This window comes from Paroedura picta, chromosome 10, assembly GCF_049243985.1.
Source record: "Paroedura picta isolate Pp20150507F chromosome 10, Ppicta_v3.0, whole genome shotgun sequence".
Lineage (NCBI taxonomy): Eukaryota > Metazoa > Chordata > Lepidosauria > Squamata > Gekkonidae > Paroedura > Paroedura picta.
The window spans coordinates 4,338,277-4,357,350 of NC_135378.1; the positions used below are offsets into that span (position 1 = coordinate 4,338,277).

The 19,074-nt window shown below is 44.0% G+C and overlaps 1 protein-coding gene across 5 annotated transcripts in view; it reads left to right on the plus strand.

Annotated features, from left to right (window-relative positions):
- Positions 1–19,074, plus strand: part of EVC2 (EvC ciliary complex subunit 2) — a 90,699-nt gene that overhangs the window by 23,263 nt on the left and 48,362 nt on the right. For 4 of the 5 annotated variants that reach the window (XM_077300720.1, XM_077300721.1, XM_077300725.1 and 1 more), the window contains exons 8-10: positions 12,818–12,940; positions 14,330–14,481; positions 15,540–15,864. In XM_077300720.1, coding sequence (XP_077156835.1) covers positions 12,818–12,940; positions 14,330–14,481; positions 15,540–15,864 — 600 coding nt within the window. The remainder of the gene's footprint in view (positions 1–12,817; positions 12,941–14,329; positions 14,482–15,539; positions 15,865–19,074) is intronic. The other variant, XM_077300723.1, reaches the window with a different exon arrangement.

The following is a 19,074-nucleotide window of genomic DNA, read 5'->3' on the forward strand; positions in this document are numbered from 1 at the left end:
AAAGGTGGCAAAATTATACAGAACAACTATACAAGAGCGAGCTTAACGTACCTGATGATCACAGTGGGGTAGTTACTGACCTGGAGCCAGACATCCTGGAATGTGAAGTCAAATGGGCCTTAGGAAGTCTGAGCAACAATAAAGCTAGTGGTGGTGACAGCATTCCAGTTGAACTATTCAAAAATCGATGCAGTAAAACTGCTACACTCAATATGCCAGCAAATTTGGAAAACTCAACAATGGCCACAGGATTGGAAAAGGTCAGTTTACATTCCAATCCCAAAGAAGGGCAATGCCAAAGAATGTTCAAACTACCGCACCATTGCACTAATTTCTCATGCTAGCAAAGTTATGCTCAAAATCCTACAAGCTAGGCTCCAGCAATATGTGGACCGAGAACTTCCAGAAGGGAGTACCAGAAGAACGTCTACTTCTGCTTCATTGACTATGCTAAAGCCTTTGATTGTGTGGAGCACAACAAATTGTGGCAAGTTCTTAAAGAGATGGGAATACCAGAGCATCTTATTTGTCTCTTGAGAAATTTATATGCAGGTCAAGAAGCAACAGTGAGAACTGAACATGGAATCACTGACTGGTTCAAAATTGAGAAAGGAGTTCGGCAAGGCTGTATACTGTCGCCTTGCCTATTTAACTTGTATGCAGAGCACATCATGAGAAATGCGGGATTAGAGGAGTCACAAATTGGGATCAAGATTGCAGGGAGAAATATCAACAACCTCAGATATGCAGATGATACCACTCTAATGGCAGAAAGTGAAGAGGAACTAAAGAGCCTGTTGATGCGGGTGAAGGAGGAGAGTGCAAAAGTTGGCTTGAAACTCAACATCAAGAAAACAAAGATCATGGCATCCGGCCCGCTCAATTCCTGGCAAATAGATGGGGAAGAAATGGAGATAGTGACAGATTTTATTTTCCTGGGCTCCAAGATCACTGCAGATGGGGACTGCAGCAAAGAAATTAAAAGACGCTTGCTCCTGGGGAGGAAAGCTATGGCAAATCTAGACAGCATCCTAAAAACCAGAGGCATCACCCTGCCAACCAAAGTGCGTTTAGTCAAGGCTATGGTATTCCCAGTTGCAATGTATGGCTGCGAAAGTTGGACCATAAGGAAGGCCGAGCGTCAAAGAATTGAGGCTTTTGAACTCTGGTGCTGGAGAAGACTCTTGCGAGTCCCTTGGACTGCAAGGCGAACAAACCGGTCAGTCCTAGAGGAGATCAGCCCTGACTGCTCCTTAGAAGGCCAGATCCTGAAGATGAAACTCAAATACTTTGGCCACCTCATGAGAAGGAAGCACTCCCTGGAGAAGAGCCTAATGCTGGGAGCGATCGAGGGCAAAAGAAGAAGGGGACGACAGAGAATGAGGTGGCTGGATGGAGTCACTGAAGCAGTAGGTGCAAACTTAAATGGACTCCGGGGAATGGTAGAGGACAGGAAGGCCTGGAGGATCATTGTCCATGGGGTCGCGATGGGTCGGACACGACTTCGCACATAACAACAACAATACAGGCTATCTAGTCCAACCCCCTGCTCAACACAGGATCCGCCCCAAGTATCCTAAAGCATCCAAGAAAAGTGTGTATCCAATCTTTCCTTGAACGCTGTCAGTGAGGGGGAGCTCACCAACTCCTTAGGCAGCCTATTCCACTGCTGAACTACTGTGATGTGAAAAATCTTTTTCCTGATATCTAGCCTATATCGTTGTACTTGTAATTTAAACCCATTACTGCATGTCCTTTCCTCTGCAGCCAACAGAAACAGCATCCTGCTCTCCTCCAAATGACAACCTTTCAAATACTTAAAGAGGGCTATCATGTCCCCTCTCAACCTCCTTTTCTCCAGGCTGAACATTTCCAAGTCCTTCAACCTATCTTCATAGGGCTTGGTCCCTTGGCCCCAGATCATCCTCGTCGCTCTCCTCTGTACCCTTTCAATTTTATCTACGTCCTTCTTGAAGTGAGGCCTCCAGAACAACACACCGTACTCCAGGTGTGGTCTGACCAATGCCGTATACAATGGGATTTTGACATCTTGTGATTTTGATGTGATGCCCCTGTTGATACAGCCCAAAAGCTGGAGTATTTGCCAGTCCTCCCAATCTGGTGTCATCTGCAAACTTGATGAGTAGTCCCTCCACCCCCTCATCTAGATCATTAATAAATATGTTAAAAAGTACCAGACTGAGCACCAAGCACTGAAGTACCCCGCAATTCACCTCCCTCCATTCTGATGAAACACCATTGACATCAATTCTTTGTGCGGTTCTCTAACCAATTCCCTATCCACCTATGTGAAAATCCAAATTGTTGTTGTTGTTAGGTGTGAAGTCGTGACCGACTTATCGCGACCCCATGGACAATGATCCTCCAGGCCTTCCTGTCCTCTACCATTCCCCGGAGTCCATTTAAATTTGCACCTACTGCTTCAGTTACTCCATCCAGCCACCTCATTCTCTGTTGGGACCTCACAGAATGGTAGGGACCTCACAGAAGCAGAAGAGATTTTAAAAAAAAGTTATATAGAGGAACTATACAAGAGTGAGCTTAACCACGATGCGGTAGTTACTGACCTGGAGCCAGACAACCTGGAATGTGAAGTCAAATGGGCCTTAGGAAGTCTGAGCAACAGTAAAGCTAGTGGTGGTGACAGCATTCCAAAATCTTAAAAGACGATGCAGTAAAATGCTACACTTAATATGCCAGCAAATTTGGAAAACTCAACAATGGCCACAGGATTAGAAAAGGTCAGTTTACATTCCAATCCCAAAGAAGGGCAATGCCAAAGAATGTTCTAACTACCGCACCATTGCACTCATTTCTCATGCTAGCAATGTTATGCTCAAAATCTTAAAAGCTAGGCTCCAGCAATATGTGGACCGAGAACTTCCAGAAGTACAGGCAGGATTTCGAAGAGGCAGAGGAACTAGAGATCAAATTGCCAACATATGCTGGATCATGGAGAAAGCTAGAGAGTTCCAGAAGAACATCTACTTCAGCTTCATTGACTATGCCTATGATTGTGTGGAGCACAACAAATTGTGGCAAGTTCTTCAAGAGATGGGAATACCGGAGTATCTTATCTGACTCTTGAGAAACCTATATGCAGGTCAAAAAGCAACAGTGAGAACCGAAAATGGAATCACTGATTGGTTCATATTGAGAAAGGAGTTTGGCAAGGCTGTATACTGTCGCCTTGCCTATTTAACTTGTATGCGGAGCACATCATGAGAAAGGCGGGATTAGAGGAGTCACAAATTGGGATCAAGATTGCAGGGAGAAATATCAACAACCTCAGATATGCAGATGATACCACTCTAATGGCAAAAAGTGAAGAGGAACTAAAGAGCCTGTTGATGCGGGTGAAGGAGGAGAGTGCAAAAGTTGGCTTGAAACTCAACATCAAGAAAACAAAGATCATGGCATCCGGACCTCTCAATTCCTGGCAAATAGATGGGGAAGAAATGGAGATAGTGACAGATTTTATTTTCCTGGGCTCCAAGATCACTGCAAATGGGACTGCAGCAAAGAAATTAAAAGACGCTTGCTCCTGGGGAGGAAAGCTATGGCAAATCTAGACAGCATCCCAAAAACTTTCTTGGAATTCCATTCCTTTAAGTTTTTCTGACCACGGGATTCTATCCCACATTACTTTAAGTTTGTTAAAATTTACTCTTCTGATGTCCAGCCTGCATCTGTGACTACGTACAGCTTTTCTCTTCTCCAAGATCATAAAGTCCAAAATCACATGGTCACTACTACCAAGTGTACCCACACCTTGAAAATAAGCGAGGGGAAAACAAACAGTGTGGTGGTTGGTGTCTGCTACCGACCGCCTGACTGAGAGGATGTGGATGCTGCATTTTGTGAGCAGCTAGAGAAAATATCCAAGCGGCAGGACCTTGTTATCATGGGTGACTTCAATTTCCCAGATGTGTGCTGGGAAACAAACTCTGCGAAGGGTCCTCAGTCATGCAAGTTTCTGACCTGCCTGGCTGACAATTTCATTTATCAAATGGTAGATGAGCCCACAAGAGGTTCAGCAATACTGGACTTAATACTGACCAACAGGCAAGAGTTGGTGGATGAGGTGAAGGAGGTGGGGACACAGGGGGAAGTGACCATGTCCTCATAGAATTCCTTTTGAGATGGGGAGCCAAGGAAGCTTGTAGCCAGACGCAGATGTTGGATTTTCGTAGGGCAAACTTTAATAAACTCAGAGACATGATGAGTGTCATACCATGGACGAGAATGCTGGAAGGGAAGGGAGCATGTGAAGGGTGGGTGCTACTCAAACAGGAGCTATTGCATGCTCAATCAATGACTATCCCAGAAAGACGAAAACACTGCAGGAGCTCTAAGAAGCCTATTTGGATGAACAGAGAACTTCAAGAGGAACAAGAAAAGGAAAATGTTCAGGAAATGGAGGGAAGGACAGAGCTCTAAAGAAGAGTACCTACACGTTACTAGGCACTGTAGATCAATCATCAGAAAGGCCAAAGCTGAGAGTGAGCTAAGATTGGCCAGGGAAGCCCATTGTAACAAGAAAAGATTTTTCAGTTATGTGAGGAGCAAACGTAAAGTACAGGAGGCAATAGGCCCACTGTTGGGTGCGGATGGACAAACTCTAACGGAAGATGCAGAGAAAGCAGAAAGGCTTAGTGCCTATTTTATATCTGTTTTTTCCCACAGGTCAAAGGGTTTAGGCACATCTAGAGATGGCCATAGCCAAAGGACAGTGTCTGGGTGGCAGGTTAACATGGATAGAGAGGTTGTCGAGAGGCATTTAGCTGCACTGGATGAGTTCAAATCCCCTGGTCCGGATGAAATGCACCCGAGAGTACTCAAAGAACTTTCCAGAGAATTTGCACAGCCCTTGTCCATCATCTTCGGAACCTCTTTAAGGACTGGAGATGTCCCGGAGGACTGGAAGAGAGCAAATGTTATTCCGTTCTTCAAAAAAGGGAGGAAGGATGACCCGGGAAACTACAGACCAGTGAGTCTGACCTCTGTTGTGGGGAAGATAATGGAGCAGATATTAAAGGGAGTGATCTGCAAATATCTGGAGGACAATTTGGTGATCCAAGGAAGTCAGCATGGATTTGTCTCCAACAGGTCCTGCCAGACCAACCTGGTTTCCTTTTTTGACCAAGTAACAGGTTTGCTGGATCGGGGAAATTCGGTTGATGTCATTTACTTGGATTTTAGTAAAGCTTTTGACAAGGTTCCCCATGATGTTCCAATGGATAAATTGAAGGACTGCAATCTGGATTTTCAGATAGTCAGGTGGATAGGGAATAGGTTAGAGAACCGCACTCAAAGAGTTGTTGTCAATGGTTTTTCATCAGACTGGTGAGTAGCGGGGTACCTCAGGGCTCAGTGCTGGGCCCGGTACTTTTTAACATATTTATTAATGATCTAGATGAGGGGGTGGAGGGACTACTCATCAAGTTTGCAGATGACACCAAATTGGGAGGACTGGCAAATACTCCGGAAGATAGAGACAGAGTTCAACGAGATCTGTACACAATGGAAAAATGGGCAAATGAGAACAAGATGCAATTTAATAAAGATAAGTGTAAAGTTCTGCATCTGGGTCAGAAAAATGAAAAGCATGCCTACTGGATGGGGGATACGCTTCTAGGTAACACTGTGTGTGAATGAGACCTTGGGGTACTTGTGGATTGTAAACTAAACATGAGCAGGCAGTGTGATGCAGCGGTAAAAAAGGCAAATGCCATTTTGGGCTGTATCAACAGAGGCATCACATCAAAATCACAAGCTGTCATAGTCCCATTGTATATGGCACTGGTCAGACCACACTTGGAGTACTGTGTGCAGTTCTGGAGGCCTCACTTCAAGAAGGACGTAGATAAAATTGAAAGGGTACAGAGGAGAGCGACAAAGATGATCTGGGGCCAAGGGACCAAGCCCTATGAAGATAGGTTGAGGGACTTGGGAATGTTCAGCCTGGAGAAAAGGAGGTTGAGAGGGGACATGATAGCCCTCTTTAAGTATTTGAAAGGTTGTCACTTGGAGGAGGGCAGGATGCTGTTTCTGTTGGCTGCAGAGGAGAGGACACGCAGTAATGGGTTTAAACTTCAAGTACAACGATATAGGCTAGATATCAGTAAAAAAATGTTCACAGTCATAGTTCAGCAGTGGAATAGGCTGCCTAAGGAGGTGGTGAGCTCCCCCTCACTGGCAGTCTTCAAGCAAAGGTTGGATACACACTTTTCTTGGATGCTTTAGGATGCTTAGGGCTAATCCTGCGTTGAGCAGGGGGTTGGACTAGATGGCCTGTATGGCCCCTTCCAACTCTATGATTCTATGATTCTATACCTTGTCAACCAGTTCTTCTCTATTGGTAATAGTCAAGTCTAAGGTTGCCCCTTCCACTTTGTGGGCAATGAAGTTATCAGCAAGACCAGTCAAGAATTTATTAGACTTTTTGAGGAGATGACTGAAGATGGTGGCATGCTAGCCCGTTCCGTAACGAGCTCCCGAGCCAAGCAGAAGCACCTGGCAGACCTGAGCAGGATGTGTGAATCTCGCTCACTGGTCGCCCCAGGAACCAGGAGGGTCCTACAGATCTGCGGGTCTACATCCTGAGGGTCTACAGATCCTGAGGGTCTACAGATCTACATCCTGAGGGTCCTACAGATCTGCGGAGACTAAGTTGTCCGGATCCAAGCAGAAGCACCTGGCAGACCTGAGCAGGATGTGTGAATCTCGCTCACTGGTCGCCCCAGGAACCAGGAGGGTCCTACAGATCTGCGGGTCTACATCCTGAGGATCTACAGATCCTGAGGGTCTACAGATCTACATCCTGAGGGTCCTACAGATCTGCGGAGACTAAGTTGTCCGGATCCCCGCTGCCTGTGCTCAGGGCCATAATGTCGTAAACAATTTTCTAAGCTTGAAACGACCAGCCGCATAAAATCCTGCATTCTTCCCAGATTATCTGTTTCCAGCCAAAGTCTGACGAATCAACAACGCAAAGGCTGTGAGTTCTCTGTTTGTTTTCCTCTTCTTTAAAGCCAGGCACTAGCCCCCCCTAACCAATTTACAAGGGAATTCTTTCTTCAGACGGGAGGCAAGCAGGCTAAATACACTCGTTAAAACAAACAAAAGAAAGAGCTTAAGAATTTGTTAAGAGGAAGAAGAGATTCGGATTTACAAAGTATACAGAGTCTATTCAAAGGTGACTGCACGCAAGAAACAACCAAGAGACATCTTTGTGGGCCCTGACAGTAAGGCTGAAAGAAATACTCTACCCAAAAAGCATCAGGCGACGCCACTGAGTTTGGTGGATCAAGAAGCACAAATATTTCAAGACCTGCCAGCAGATACATCATGGAAAAGAGCACAATTCCATCTTTTGTGACCACCTGAAGAATGTGACGAACAGTGGAGCAATTACCTGGTCTTTCTTAGGAAAGACTGCAGCAACTTTTAGGTTAGGGCCAACATACGATGGGAACTGACTATATATTACTTAAGATAATAACAGATTATATTCTCATATGTATCAACAGTTACTTTGCTAAGAAAGACAGCAGTAACTTTTAGATTAGAACTAATATGCGATGGGAACTGAATATGTACTTTTAAAGATAATAACAGACTATACTCTCACATGTATCAACAATTATTTTGCTAGCTGGTTGTTTCTTTTTCTTTTCATCTTTCTGTAAGCGCTTCATATACAATAAAAATAAATAAAATATTTTTTTAAAAATTTATTAGACTTTTTTAGCAGAGCTGGTCTTCCAACTGATATTTGGGCAATTAAAATCTCCCATGACCACTAAGTCCCATCTCTCTGAGAAATTTGTAATCTGGTTTAGGAGCATCTCAAGTCCTCTGCCTGCCCTCGCAGTCTATAACAGACCCCCTACCATAATACCACTATTATTACCTACTCCTTTTATTTTTACCCCAAGACTCTCAGCTGACCTCTCATGCTTAGACACATATATTTCCTCACAGGTATATTTATTGTTAACATATAGTGCTAGTCCCCCCTCTTTATTTGTGTGTCCCTTTTAAATAAATTGGACCCCTCAATCCTATTATTCCAGTTGTGTTATCCCACCAGGTTTCTATAATGCCTTTTAGTTCATAGTCTCCTTCCTTTATTAGGACTTCTAGTTCTTCCTGCTTGTTTCCCATTAGTGTAGAGACAACTCAGTCATTCATACGAGTACACCAGGCTTTTAGTTTTTGAACTTTCCTGTAAGTTAATAGTTCCCTGCATATGTGCCTTTCCCTTTAAATCTGCAGTGTTCCTATCTACAGTTATCTTCATCACTCCCCCATTTGACCTCTGTTCCTGCCAGTCTTTCTTGAATGGAGTTGATTAGGGAAAATTGCCCTATTCAAACCAGGCGTGTGGAATTTAAGCAACTAACCAATGATTGTAGGGAGAGTATTAGAAAAGCTAAAGCTCAATGTGAGCTTAGGCTAGCAAGAAGTGCTAAACAGAGCAAAAAAGGCTTATTTCAAGTAAGAAAAAGAGTAGGGACTCTGTGGGACCACTGTGAAGAAAAGAAAGTGAATTTATAGCAGATGATGAAGAGAGGGCTGAACTGGTTAATTCCTATTTCTCCTCAGTCTTCTCTTGTAAGGGAAATAGTGTTCAATGTGGCAAAAACGTATCACATCAGGGGGGATGGGAATGGTCTTCTGCAAAGGGAAGTATAAAGGGAAATATAACTAAAGAAGCCTTTTTTTACTCTGTTTAGCACTTCTTGCCAGTTTGGTGTCGTGGTTAGGAGTGTGGACTTCTAATCTGGCATGCCGGGTTCGATTCTGCACTCCCCCACATGCAACCAGCTGGGTGACCTTGGGCTCGCCACGGCACTGATAAAACTGTTCTGACGGAGCAGCGATATCAGGGCTCTCTCAGCCTCACCCACCCCACAGGGTGTCTGTTGTGGGGAGAGGAATGGGAAGGCGACTGTAAGCCGCTTTGAGCCTCCTTCGGGTAGGGAAAAGCGGCATGTAAGAACCAACTCTTCTTCTTCTTCTAGCCTATATTGAGCTTTAGCTTTTCTAACACTCTCCCTACAATCATTAGTTAGTAGCTTAAATGGCCTAGGATCACTGTGGGGGCAGTCTATGAACATCTAGTTTCTTTAAATGAAAAAGTCTTCTGGGCCAGATGAATTGCATCCAAGGGCACTAAAAGAACTTGCAGATGTAATTTCTGAACGTCCATTATTTTTGATACTTCTTGGAGAAGAGGTGAGGTGCCAGATGATTGGAGGCGAGTGAATGTTGTCCCCATCTACAAGGAAGAGAAAAAAGAGAATTCAGTTTGACGTCTGTAGCTGGCAAAATTTTGGAACAAATCATCAAACAGTCAGTCCTTGAGCAGCTGGAACAGACAGCAGTGATTTCTAAGACTCAGCATGGGTTTTGCAAGAACAAGTCATGTCAGACCAACCTTATGTCTTTTTTTGAGAAAGTGATCAGGGGATTGCTGTGGACATAGTTTATCTAGATTTCAGTAAAGCTTTTGACTATATGACCCAAGAGGTCCCTTCTATGATTATCCTATTATTCTCTATTATTCTATGATTCTATGATAAGGTTCCACATGATATTTTTGATAACAAGTTGGTAAAATGCAGTATGGATGCTTATTTTGTCAGGTGGATCAATAACTAGGTGACAGATCATATCCAAAGGGTTCAGCATCCTCTTGGAGAAGTGTGACCTGGGGCCTGTGTTGTTCAACATATTTATAAATGATTTGGATGAGGGATTAGAGCAGGTACTTATTAAATTTGCAAATGATACTAAATTGGGAGGAGTAGCAAACACAACAGAAGACAGTATCAGAATACAGGATGATCTTGATAGGCTCGAGAAGTGGGCTCAACTGAATAAAATTAAGTTCAATAGCTAAAAATGTAAAGTTCTGCATTTAGGTCAGAAAAACTATTTACATCAATGAAGGATGTGGGAAAATTGTCTTGGCAGTAGTATGTGTGAAAAAGATCTAGGAGTCTTAGTAGACCATACACTGAACATGAGTCAGCAGTGTGACTCGGTGGCTAAAAAAAGAAATGAGATTTTGGGCTGTATCGAACGGAGTATCGTGTCGAGATCATGTGAGGTCATGGTACCGCTTTACTCTGCTCTGGTTCGGCTTCACTTGGAGTACTATGTTAAGTTTTGCGCACCACAACTGAAAAAAGATATAAAGAAACTGGAGTGTGTCCAGAGAAGGGCAACAAAGATGGCAAGGGGTTTGGAGACCAAGACATATGAGGAAAGGTTCGGGGAGCTTGGTCTGTTTAGCCTGGAGAGGAGATGAGTAGAGGATCTGATAACCATCTTCGAATATTTAAAACAAGAAAAAATTTAACAAGAAAAAATTTAACAAGAGTATTTAACAAGAAAAAAATTTTCAGTTATGTGAGGAACGTAAAGTAAAGGAGGCAATAGGCCCACTGTTGGGTGCAGATGGACAAACTCTAACGGAGGATGCAGAGAAAGCAGAAAGGCTCAGCGCCTATTTTACATCTGTTTTTTCCCACAGGTCAAAGGGTTTAGGCACATCTAGAGATGGCAGTAGCCAAGGGATAGTGTCTGGGTGGCAGGTTGACATGGATAGAGAGGTTGTCGAGAGGCATTTAACTGCACTGGATCAGTTCAAATCCCCAGGGCCGGATGAAATGCATCCGAGAGTGCTCAAAGAACTTTCCGGAGAACTTGCAGAACCCTTGTCCATCATCTTCAGGACTTCTTTAAGGACTGGAGATGTCCCGGAGGACTGGAAGAAAGCAAAGGTTATTCCGATCTTCAAAAAAGGGAGGAAGGATGACTCGGGATACTACAGACCAATGAGTCTTACCTCTGTTGTGGGGAAGATAATGGAGCCGATATTAAAGGCAGCAATCTGTAATGGGTTTAAACTACAAGTACAACGATATAGGCTAGATATCAGGAAAAAAATGTTCACAGTCAGAGTAGTTCAGCAGTGGAATAGGCTGCCTAAGGAGGTGGTGAGCTCCCCCTTACTGGCAATCTTCCAGCAAAGGTTGGATACACGCTTTTCTTGGATGCTTTAGGATGCTTTGGGCTGATCCTGTGTTGACCAGGGGGTTGGACTAGATGGCCTCTATGGCCCCTTCCAACTCTATGATTCTATGAAATGGCTGGTTAGCCATCTGATGGAGAGGCTGATTCTGTGAAGGTTCAAGGAGATGGCAGGTTATAGTAGATGAGCAATTGTAAATGTCCTGCATAGTGCAGAGGGTTGGACTAGATGACCCAGGAGGTACCTTCCATTTTCCTACGATTCTATGAATAATGGGGTCACCTTGCTGATGTGCACTAAATTGGCCAAATTTCTTGTAACCCTTAATTTTATAGAATCATAGATTTGGAAGGGGCCATACAGGCCATCTAGTCCAATTCCCTGTTCAACACAGGATCAGCCCAAAGCATCCTAAAGCATCCATAAATTTGTTTCTTTGTATGCAGTGCTTGCTTTGGTTTATTTGTATCACCATCTTGGAGATTCTCAACTTTATTAGCACTGCTTTGTGGGTGTACCAAAGCAGGCAGAAGATATTCCCCTCATTTTGTATTCATTGGGGTATTATGGATGTACCACTTTTCACCAAAGTCAGTTCATTGACCCTTTAAAATTGTCCTTTTTAAAAATGTTCCCATTTATGTCTGTGCTCTGATACCCCATTGTGTTTTTTGCACACCAGAATAGAAGATAGCAAATGATTATGCATTTGAAACAGTTATGACAGCAAATCTTTAAGTGGGAGGGATATTTCCTCCATTGTGCTAGATGCTCATTGTTAGGCTATGGTCAGTTTAAATGTCTGAGTGCCATTTTGGCACATGGTACTGGCAGGGCCTTATGGGAAATATAGTTCATGAGCATAGAGACTTCAACAAGAAATTTCTTTGGAGGCACACAGCTTTTTGAATGCCAACAGTACCACTTTTCCCCCTCTGAGGTATAGTTCTCCCCATAGAGAATGGGCAGGATGGACCACATCAAACCACAGTTTCCCACCACACATACCCATGAAGTTTTTTTTTAAATCACTGGTGAGCCAGTCAAAAATGGGAGCCCCCACCCATAGTCTGTTTCCTCATTCTCCTTCAAGAGGTAACCGGCATTACAGACATTCGCTGAGCCCACAGAAGGCAGCACAGGGAAGACCCCTCCACTTTGGTAGCCAGATAAACTGTCAAACAACAGCCCCCGCCATGGTCACTGCTCAGAGGTTGACTGCCGCTGCACATAATTAATTACCTGTGTCCTACAGTTCTACAGAAAAGCTACAGTTTTGTAGTCCTCGTGATTCTATGCAGTCAGAGGCTCTACTTCCCTATAGTGAAGGCAGCCCACCTCGTTCACCAGAGAATCAGCAGCTGGGACCTTGAGCTCCCATTGGTGGTCGAGGGACTAGGGGCTGTCCATTCACTCATTGGTATACAGTGGCACAGGGAAGGAGACCAAAACCACAGTAACATTTATGAATGTAAAAAAAGGAATCCTCCGTCATAAAGGAAAAGTTGTAGTAAAGGTATGTTTAAATACTGCACGGAAATGACATGGAAAAGGCACACTTGCCGCTATGAGGGGTAAGTGCATGCAAAATCAAAAACACTATAGTGGCTCTTCCATGAGGAAAACAGTGACACATGCAGAAACTCAAAACATGACGTCTTTTTTGCAGACTTTTTGCTCTTGTTCCTGTTCTGGTTCTCCCCATGTTAATGCAGGTGCCACAGTAATGTGTGTTGCTTTTCTTTTCAGATATTGCTGAGTCATGGCACCCATGCTTTGGGATTCTTTGCTGCTTTTATTGTTTCTTTTGTGCTGACCAGTATGATTTTGCGGACTGCCTATAGAATCCGGCGAGTTCTGAGGGAGCACCAGGTGGAGTAATTCAGTTACTTACTACATTTATCTCTCTCCCCCTTTCTACAAACAAACCTACCCAGCTGTCTTACAAAGTTAAAATACACAATTAAAAATGAACAATAAAGTAGAAAACATTCAAACTGAAATTCTAAACATTAACCCCATAAGTAATCAAGAGATGAAAGCAATACCAATGAAGTTGCCTTATACTGAATTAGACCCCCCACCCCCTCCAGTCCATCAGGGTTGGTATCATTTACTCAGACTGGCAGGACTCCCCAGTATCAACCTTTCCCATCATCTCCTGCCTGGTTCTTTTAGCTGAGCCCTTCCGCAGGTCAAGATGAATTGCCACAGCCCCTCCCCTAACCAAAAAATAGACAAATACATCCCACTCCAACAACATCAACTGACCCCAAAGGCCACCAAAGCTCATCACTGAAGCACTAAAAAATAGCCTTGAAAATGTACTGAGAATTTAAAGGTAAAGGTAAAGGTATCCCCTGTGCAAGCACCGAGTCACGTCTGACCCTTGGGGTGACGCCCTCCAGCGTTTTCATGGCAGACTCAATACGGGGTGGTTTGCCAGTCATTACCGTTTACCCCCCAGCAAGCTGGGTACTCATTTTACTGACCTCAGAAGGATAGAAGGCTGAGTCAACCTTGAGCTGGCTGCTGGGATCGAACTCCCAGCCTCAGGGGGCAGACAGCTTCAGACTGCATTTCTGCCGCTTACCACTCTGCGCCATAAGGACATTTTATAGAATCACAGAAAAATAGAATTGGAAGGAGCCACAGAGGACATCTAGTCTCACTCCCTGTTCAGTGCAGAATCTGACTAAAGCATCCTTGAGAAGTGTTTGCCCAGCTGCTGCTTGAAGACTCACCACCTCACCCGCTGATTCCTCTGCTGAACTACTCTGACTGTAAAAGAATGATTTCCTAATATCCAGTCAATACCTTTCTGCCCATAATTTAAACCCATTATTGTGAGTCGTGTCAAGGTACAATAGTTTGTTTTAACGGTGGTTAGATTTTGAAACATGGATGATAGTTGAAATACAGGATGGCTTCAACAAATGTCAGTTTCATTGCATTGTTGAAGGACAAAGCCTGGATAAAATTAGGGTTACAGATTAAATAATTAATATTGATGTTATTAATTAAAGCACAGCAGCAGCAAATAAACCAAATTACTCAGTCATTTCCAAGAAATAATAACAGTGACCAAAAAGTTCCAAACTTTAAAGGAACAATGAAGAGGGGTGGGACTGAAGAGGGATATGATCTATTTATCTTGAGATGCTCGTATATCATTATTGTGATCTGTAATTTTTGCTGTTTGACAACAATATTTTATCCTATTTCCCAAACCATATGGCATGATCTAAACATGGAATTCAGGAGGCAGAACAAGACTCCTCCCCAGATTATAAACAGGAACATTCCCACCTGAATTTGGGCAGCACCAACCACGAGGACATCTTATTGAATGACCACATTATTGACATCATGTTTTTTGAAGAGTCGGAGAACATGCTTCAATCCTTGCAAGAGTAAGCCTTTTTCTACCTTTATATGCTTTTTTGTGCCATGAAGCAGGGAATAAAAAATGGGGCAGTGCAGCCCTGATTCTCCCCCTGAATCCTTAGCCAGATGCCTGGAAGCTGTGATCAGGTGGCTCAAGCAGAGTTATCTGAAGCTCAGCCCTTCAAAGATGGAGGTCCTATGGCTGGGCAGGAAGGGTCTAAATGAGGAAGCGCACCTACCTTAACCTCGCCAGGGTGCAGCTATCAGTAGCTCACTCCGCCAGAAACCTACGTGTGATCCTCAATGCCTCCCTCCCTCTCCATGGAGGCCCAAGGTCATGAAAGTAGCGCAGCAGGCCAAACCAAGCTAGTAGTGTCCTACTTGGCCCTGGAACACTTAGCCACAGTGATCCATGTGATGGTCATCTCTAGACTAGAGTGCTGCAGCCTAGATCCTCACAAATACACCGTGGGAAGTCCACATCCAACCTGCCCTCCAGCAACTACACTGGCTCCCAGTTGAACTCTGGATCAGGCTTAAGGTTTTGGTAATCACCTTCAAGGCCTAGATCCAGTGTAGCTGAGAAACTGCCTCTCTGCCTACACCCCTCCCCCCCGCAAAGAGCTCTATGCTCTGCCACCACCAACTGGCTGGTGATCCCTGGCACCAAAGAAGTATGTCGAGCCTCAGCTAGGGCCAGAGTCTTTTCTGTCCTGGCCCCCACCTGGTGGAATGAGCTCCCCAAAGAGATCAGGGCCTTTCCTGAACTCCCACAATTCTACAGGGCCTGTAAAAGGGAGCTTGTCCACCAGGCATAATGATATAGTCTTTCAAATATGTGGGTCCCAGGTCATGAAGGTCTTTAAAAGCCATGACCAGCACCTTGAACTCAGTGAAGAAACAGACTGGGAGTTAGCGTAGCTGTTTTAAAACCTAGGTTTCTGGCAGCCAGCCCCTGACAGTAGTTGGGCTGCTACAGTCTAGACCAATTGTAGTTTCTGGGTTGTTTTCAAGGAGAGCCCCGCATAGAGTGCATTGAAGTAATCCAAACAATCATTCTTAACATCCTAATTCCATTTTACAGCTTTGAGATAGCAAACTTGACCCATGCAGATAGAGATTTGGAGGACTGTCGAATGCAGATTTCCCAAGAAGCGATTGCACTGTTAGTGAAAAACATGATTGCAACTTACGGGCTCTCCCCTCTTGTGGAGAAAAGGATGGATATGGCCTTCAGGAAGCAGTTCTTCACCATGGAGAGGGAGCTTCAAGAAGAGTACAACAGGAAGATGGTGGCCCTGACAGCTGAGTGCAGTCTGGAGAACAGGAAGGCAGCTGAGGCTCAACACCACAGAGAGAGAGCAGGAAGCAGAGAAGCCAAGGAACTGTTGAAGAAGGCCAATGAAAAGGTACCTGGGGTACAGAAGCACCTTGGAGGGGGGCTGCTGGTGGTAAATACGTGGTTTGGAATACATTTTTGTTAAACTTGCTGTGCGGTCTTGATTAGGGACAAATTTCCCAAGAAATTCTTCTTGAACCCAGAATTTAAATCAGGTTTGGCGGTGTCCATGGTCAGCTTTCAAGCCAAGCAGGTTGCTTTGCAGAAACATGTAAAAAGTATGCTCAGTGAGGGGAAGTTTTTCCTTAAAAGCGGGCAGTGGATTGAAAGTCCAGAATACAAACTGCAGCTCTGCTGAAATAGTGAAAAAGCCAACAAACAGTTTTTTTTAAGGTTCCTAGGAACTGTCCTTTCCCTGCACTGTTGGTTGAGAAGGACACAGGCCAGGGACATAAAAGCTTATTGTTGTTGTTAGGTGCGAAGTCATTGTAATGTTTTAATTCTTGTTTGTATTAAATGTTGTAAGCTGACCTGAACCCTCATTTTGAAGTAACAAATGTTGTTGTTAGGTACGAAGTCGTGTCCGACCCATCGCGACCCCATGGACAATGATCCTCCAGGGCTTCCTGTCCTCTACCGTTCCCCGGAGTCCATTTAAGTTCTCACTGACTGCTTCAGTGACTCCATCCAGCCACCTTATTCTCTGTCGTCCCCTTCTTCTTTTGCCCTCGATGGCTCCCAGCATTAGGCTCTTCTCCAGGGAGTCCTCCCTTCTCATGAGGTGGCCAAAGTAGTTGAGTTTCATCTTCAGGATCTGGCATTCTAAGGAGCAGGGCTGATCTCCTCTAGGACTGACCGGTTTGTTCGCCTTGCAGTCCAAGAGACTCACAAGACTCTTCTCCAGCACCAGAGTTCAAAAGCCTCAATTCTTTGACGCTCAGCCTTCCTTATGGTCCAACTTTCACAGCCATACATTGCAACTGGGAATACCATAGCTTTGACTAAACGCACTTGTGTTGGCAGGGTGATGTCTCTGCTTTTTAGGATGCTGTCTAGATTTGCCATAGCTTTCCTCCCCAGGAGCAAGCATCTTTTAATTTCTTTGCTGCAGTCCCCATCTATTTGCCAGGAATTGAGAGGGCCGGATGCCATGATCTTCGTTTTCTTGATGTTGAGTTTCAAGCCAACTTTTGCACTCTCCTCCTTCACCCGCATCAATAGGCTCTTTAGTTCCTCTTCACTTTCTACCATTAGAGTGGTATCATCTGCATATCAAGGTATGCATAGCAAAATGTAGACATGTCATTAATCAGAGTGTTAATCAAACATTGGAAACACGCAGGAGCATTTCTTAAACCAAAAGGAAGAACTTTAAACTGATACCAACCCATGTGTGTGATGAATGCAGATTTCAAAGAGGCTTCCTTAGATAAAGGAATTTGCCAATAACCTTTTGTCAGATCAAAAACAGTTATGTACTCTGCTCTGCCTAATAATTCAATCAGGGTGTCAACTCTAGGTAAAGGAAACACATCAGGTGTAGTAACAGCATTCAACTTTCTATAATCCACACAGAATCTAACACCACCGTCCTTTTTAGGACGACTGGAGCAGACCAAGAAGAAGAACTTGGTTCAATGACATCGAGATCTAACATCTCATTTAACTCTTTGGCAATGTCTAGGCCATGGGCTTCACTAACCCTGTAAGGCTGGCAGGTAACAGGAGGAGCAGAACCAGTTTGAAAATCATGCTTTGCCAAGTGAGTTCTACCAGGCTTGGCATCAAACACTTGCTGGAAAGGCAGGAGCACATTGTACAGTTCTTCAGCCTGTGTTTCAGAAAGATGGGGATAGCACAGCACATCAGAGATGTGACCAGGATTTTTAAAATCCTCCAACAAATCTACAGGAGTGTCAGGAGCATTTTCAGAATCAATCCCCAAGGTCAAAATGTTAACAGTTCTCTCATAGAAAGCTCTCAAGGAATTCACATGATATTCCCTTGGCTTAGGATGTACATCAGGACAATCAATCAAATATCTTACAGTGCTCAGTTGCTTAACCACAGTCCCTGGTCCCACCCATTTAGGAGCCAGTTTGTGAGGTCGCTCAGGCCTCAACAGCAATACTTTATCACCAGGAGCAAAAGATTTTTCCACAGCTTTTTTATCATAGTACTCCTTTTGTTCCAATCTGGCCACTTCAAGATTCTCTTGGGCAGTTTGCCACACATCAGACAGAGTTTTACGCAAGTTGTCAAAGTAGGTTGCTACAGAGATAGATTTACAGGGTGACTGGTCACCTTCCCAACCACTTTTTAACAAGGCCAGTGTTCAGATGTCTGCCATAGACCAACTGGTTTGGAGCAAAACCCAAACTTCTCTCATAAGCATCATTATACGCAGCTACAACCAGAGGGAGGTCCAGATCCCAACTGGACTGATGCTCTAAAGCATATTTCCTTAGCATTTGAACAAGAGTTTTCTGGAGACGTTCTGTAAGAGCATTAGACAATTTACAATATGCAATACTGGTCAAGTGATTAATTTTTGCAATTTCAAATAGCTTTTGAGTGAGTTCAGCCATCATGTTGGAACCCAAGTCTGAAACAATAACCTTAGGAACTCCTAGTACACTCAATGCATTTATCAAAGCTTTAACCAAAGTATTGGCTGAAGTGTTCGGGATAGGCTGGCAAAATGCAAATCGGGTTACATGGTCTACAATACAAAAGACATATTGTTTCCCACCCTTAGTACGTTTCAAAGGGCCCACCAAGTCCATTCCCCATTTCTCGAAAACCTGAGAAGTCATAGGGACACTTTGTAAAGTCATTGGTGGAGCATCCTGATCATGACCCATGAGCTGACAAATGTCACAAGTCTTAACAAACTCACGAACACTTTTGAAGACAGAAGGCCAGTAGAAGAGTCTGCTGATCTTTTCAAGAGTCTTTTGGACACCCAAATGTCCCGAAAGTCCATTGTGGGCTAAATCCAGGACTTTAGACTGAAACTTCTCTGGAACCACAAGATGTAAAACAGGACCACTTTCCGCAGGTCTTTTCTTTGGCATGTATTGACGATAAAGCAGATTATTTTTGATCACATATTGCAAATCAGTCTCACAGGAAGCGGCTGAAGTAATTGCATTCTCAAGGCAGGCTTGCAAGGAAGCATCAGACTTCTGTGCTTGACGAAAAGCCTGTAAAGTTTCCAAATCGCAAAAAGCGGTTTCACTTTCTCCGCCACTAGCAGGAGGGGTTGAAGGGGGAGTTA